We start from the raw sequence: 5,000 nt of genomic DNA, 5'->3' as shown, positions 1-5,000 counted from the left end.
GTCATCATCACCATCACCATCACCCCCATCATCATCATCACCATCATCATCACCTTATTGATCCTAAATATCATCCTCATAGTTGCAATCATTATGATAACCATCATTATCATCATCATCATCATCACATCATCCCTACATACAGAATATTTTATTTAATCGAACGTTGCAATTATTCCATCACGCGACATTGTTTTTCTTTAATTATTTCTTTTGATACACTATCTTCTATCTTCACGAATTGTCCATTTTCATTTCGTTTATGAATACAAGAATTTGCGTTTGGAATTCAAGGGCAGAGTCTTTCGATTTTAATGCGTTTTCTATTTCTTGGGTCATATGATATTTCAACAGAAAAAACCAAAAGAGAGAATGAGCTTGGGTAACGTTAGGCGGGGCACAGACACACACTGAAATGCTTACGCATACACAAACACAAATATAAACATAAACACGAGGACAAACACATATTCATATACACAAATATTTACACAAACACAAGCTATACACATATACACAAGCTATATACATACACAAACACACACAAACACAAACATAAAACACAAACACAAACATATGCACAAACAAACACACAAACATTAACCAAACCCTTACTAACCACTTCCACCAAAATAATTTTCAACCATCCCGGTAAGTATTCTAACCAATTAGTTAATGTTACCTAAATATATATGTATATATATATATATATATATATATATATATATATATATATATATATATATATATATATATATATATATATTATATTATATATATATATATATATATATATATATATATTATATATATATATTATATATATATATATATGTATATATACATAATTAAAAACCGTTTATGCAAACCTATGAACCTAATGTCACAAGATACGCGATGAAAAGATAAAGTCCGAGTATTGAAACTCAGGTCACAGAACACAATTCAATTCTTTTCAATAAAATTAGGCAATCCTTAGCCACGTTAAGGATGAAAATTCTGTTACTAATTAGAATATGACTACCATTTTCTACTAACAAATGAGGGTTTAAGATACTAAGGCTTTGGTTGATCCTTTGTCATTGGATCACGCCATCGAAAAAAAGGGAAAAAAAATTCTGGAAATCACAACCGTGTTGCCTGTAAACCTTCTTTGTGGTCAAGTGGACACTACGGACAAACCTGTTTTTGCATATATTCTCTTCATGTGTCAAGCGTTATTAATAGCCGAAGATCCTGTCCAGAAGAAGAAAAGGCAGCATTACTAGCAATGGATTACCGACACCAAGAAGTTACACAAGGCTGATGTCCAACGTAATAAAGCGTTTGCCAATACTTTAAGGAATGATCATATGAAGGCGTTTCCTGGTTTATACGTTGACGTCAAATCAGTTCATACCAAAGAGTCTGTTACGCCGTTTAATCAGAAGCTTCTAAGTTTCAGTGGTGAGCTTCTAAGAGAAGATGGCGATCGCGAGTATTCTGAAGGAGAAAGTTACAAGGTATATTAAGAGAGCAAGTAATGACGAGATCACAACCAGGGATCACCAAAATCTAAGAGACCTGAAATATGCACAGAAGATAAATAAAGATCTAAAGTGAATAGAACATCTTTATTTTAACCTCTTATTACATGTGTGTTAACGGGGCCTAGCTGCTTGCAGCGCCGCAGGCCAAGCACCCTCAATGGAGCTGAGGCAGCGAAGCCGGAGCTTGTTATTAAATGAAAATGTAACATTAAAACGAAAATAGTTGAATCCTCACATATAGCCAACTTCAGAAATTTGAACTTCTCGCATCTTAGGTCAATGGGCCGTTGATGATCTAGATCTGACCGACCTCAGGTCACTGGGTAGACTACTAGGAACATCCCTGGGTCACGTGTCTTGATTCCTTGCACGTTATCTTTGCACTTAAGAGGAGAATCTATGATTGCGATAGGAATATACAAGTATTTTCCATACTTGTTTGTTATTCCTCTGCATTGTGGTACTCGATAAGTGTTATTATTTGATAAGTAGATAGATAGATGAATAGATCAATCGATATATAGAGATGTATATGTGTGTACAGATATTCATACAGATGTTGACACGCTTTAGATTTTGTTTTATTTGACAGGTATTTGTACTCAGCTGATCAAGAAAATTGGGATAAAAAGGAGTTTTCATCTCTACACTACATTTGTCCCTCAGCTAGATAAAATCGGCATGTACTGGAGAAAGAGAGAAAGAGAGAGAGAGGGAGAGAGAGGAGAGAAAGTGAGAGAGGGGAAGAGAGAGAGAGAGAAGGAAAGGGAGAGAGAGAGAGAAGGAAAGGGAGAGAGATATTACTGGAATCCAAAAGTTCTCCAGCCATACCGAAGGTGTAGAAACATAATAATCACCACATTTCTATAAAGTTGGTTGCGCCAAGGTTGAAATTACACAATTCAACATCATTTACCTTATTTGTGGAGTTTCCTCGTCCAGGGGCAATAACCCAGAAGAAGTTTGTAGTGCTGTAGTACACAAGGTTGTTCGTAACGCTTTCTAACTTGTTTGTAGTTTCGCTCCCCTGGAGTAGTCCCCAGACAATAGTTTAGTTTGGCAGTACAAAATGTTGTTTCTTTATTTTTCTAATTTTATTTTTCTTTTTTAAATATACAAAGATTCCAGCAACTTTTATAGCGTAGACCAGGTCACCATCTAGCAGGACGTTGTAAGATAAAGTAAGATTACAAAGGATTACAAAGGCGGAGCATACCGACAGGAGACCTTCTGGTCCATATCTAGGTCGGATAAGAAAGATTTCAGTAATAAGAACATAAGAATGGGGGAGACTGCAAGAGACCATATGGCCTACACTATGTAGTTCCATGCCCCATACCACCTATCTTCCCTGCCTATAAAGTAATCTAATCATCTCAACAAGCAATTGTTTCAGCACACTACATGGTTGCTAAGTCTATTCCATTTGTTAACCACTCTGTTGATAAACTAGTTTTTGCTTATTTCCATCTCAGAGCCTAAATAAGGTAGTTCTGGAAGTTGTATGCCTTCCCGGATTCAAAGACTATGTCCGGTGTAAAAACTACTCCTTATTGATGACGTCATATGATAGCCAGGGCATTCTTCGATTCGAAAGAAACCATCCCCCACCTAAGAAACACTCATGGCCGTATTTTAAAACATTTCTCCAGCCTTGACGAAGGCCATCAAAAAGGAGAATTTTGATAACTCCAGTGTCTGTACATATGAATATTATAGGTAGATTGTATAGATAAGCAAATGCGCCAGATCAAATTGACCAGCTAAAAAAAAAAAAAAAAAAAAAGTTAATAATAATAATAATAATAATAATATATATTCTCTGATACAGAACGCATTCGCCAGACCTAACGAAAGGCTTAAAAGTACGGCTATCAGAGTTCGGTGGCTTTTAACCTCTTTTCAAATGGGTCAAGGGCTTTAACAAGGGTGATGCAGGCAAGGTCATCATATTAAGATAGCAAGACAGGACTCGTAGTAATGGATTTAAAGTGGATAAATTTAGGTTTGAGAAAGAAAATAGGCAGGAACTAGCTGACCAACAGAGTGGTTAATAAACGAAATAGATTAAGTAACGATGTAGCAAAAGCGGAAATAATTGGTTGTTTTCGGAGAAGATTAGATAACTTTATAGATTGGAATGGCAGGTAGTAAGGGACATGAAACTGCCTATTGTAGGCCTTATGGTCTCTTGCAGTCTCCTTCATTCTTATGTTCTTGCATATGCGGTTCTTCTAAATAGCCATCTGGAGAGGACCAGACACCCAAATTGAATCGCTTTGCATCCATCGCCTGCGACCCATTTTTGGCTTAAAACTCCTTTATTTTTTTGGATATTTTTGGACTCTGAGGGAGGGGAGGGGAGGGCATAGAATCCCCCCTCCCCACCCCACACACCCTCCCCTTTTTGAGAACCAGTGGCCAAGACTCTTGTCCCATTTTTCTCATACGTCGTCGTCTCTCCCTCCTTATCGGCTTCAGATAAAAGATAATTGATATTTCCAAAACAGATTACGCCAAGCGATGCATCATCCTCTTTATCTCTTCAACGCCGTGACGTCACATTAGAAGGCGAGACTATTTTCTTTACCCCCAAAATATTGTCTGATGTTAGCCAGAAAAAATCATTAGGCCCTTCAGGATCATTGTATAATACAAGGTTTTTGCTATATCAAGTTCCAGACGATTTTACTCCTCAACTAAAGAAAATATTTTGTACCTTATCACACGCAAAATCTACATGGCAGACGCGAAAGGAGCTGAGATGATCCTATTGTCAATGAAAATTGGATTTTCTCAGCATTCCAAATTTGGCTTCTTTTTTTTCTTCGCAGATATTCCTTGGAGCTGTCAAAAATTTTTTACTTCTTTTGCAGATACTTCTTACAGATGTCAAAAATATCTTCTTTTGTGGATACTTATTACAGCTAGCCATACAAATTAAAAATATTCTTTTATATATACTCCTTACAGCTGTCAAAAAAATATAGAAAATATTCTGTTTTCTTCTTTTGCAGATACTCCTTACAGCTGTCCAAGCCAAACAACTGGAAGCTACAGATTCAGTACGTGCAGCTTCGAGACCAGGGCGAATACGAGTGTCAGGTCTCCTCACATCCGCCTCTCATCCGAAAAGTGTTCCTCAAGGTTACAGGTACGTCATACTTCCAAGTACTAAATCAGTGGTTCGCAAACTACGGGGGCGCCACCCTCCACCCCCAGGGAGGCGTGAGAGGATACAAAACGGTGGTATTCTTAAAAAAAATCTTATATACAGTAAATCCTTGGAAGATTTATATAAAGATTTTTTTTTAAGAATGCTACCGTAAGATTCTTACAGTGGTATTCTAGAAAAATACTTATGTGGTTCGCAAACTACGGGGGCGCCACCCTCCACTCCCAGGGAGGCGTGAGAGGATACAAAACGGTTGTATTCTTAAAAAAAAAATCTTATATACAGTAAATCCTTGG

General features: G+C 37.0%; 1 protein-coding gene across 1 annotated transcript in view; it reads left to right on the top strand.

Moving 5' to 3' along the window:
* LOC143032530 (hemicentin-1-like) overlaps positions 1–5,000 on the top strand; it is a 706,298-nt gene that overhangs the window by 638,063 nt on the left and 63,235 nt on the right. The window contains exon 6 of the mRNA XM_076197397.1: positions 4,547–4,683. Within this exon, the coding sequence (XP_076053512.1) occupies positions 4,547–4,683 (137 nt within the window). The remainder of the gene's footprint in view (positions 1–4,546; positions 4,684–5,000) is intronic.

Source organism: Oratosquilla oratoria, chromosome 14 (genome assembly GCF_046742065.1).
Source record: "Oratosquilla oratoria isolate Oo_2021 chromosome 14, ASM4674206v1, whole genome shotgun sequence".
Taxonomy (NCBI): Eukaryota; Metazoa; Arthropoda; class Malacostraca; order Stomatopoda; family Squillidae; genus Oratosquilla; species Oratosquilla oratoria.
This window is presented reverse-complemented; position numbering and strand designations above follow the sequence as displayed.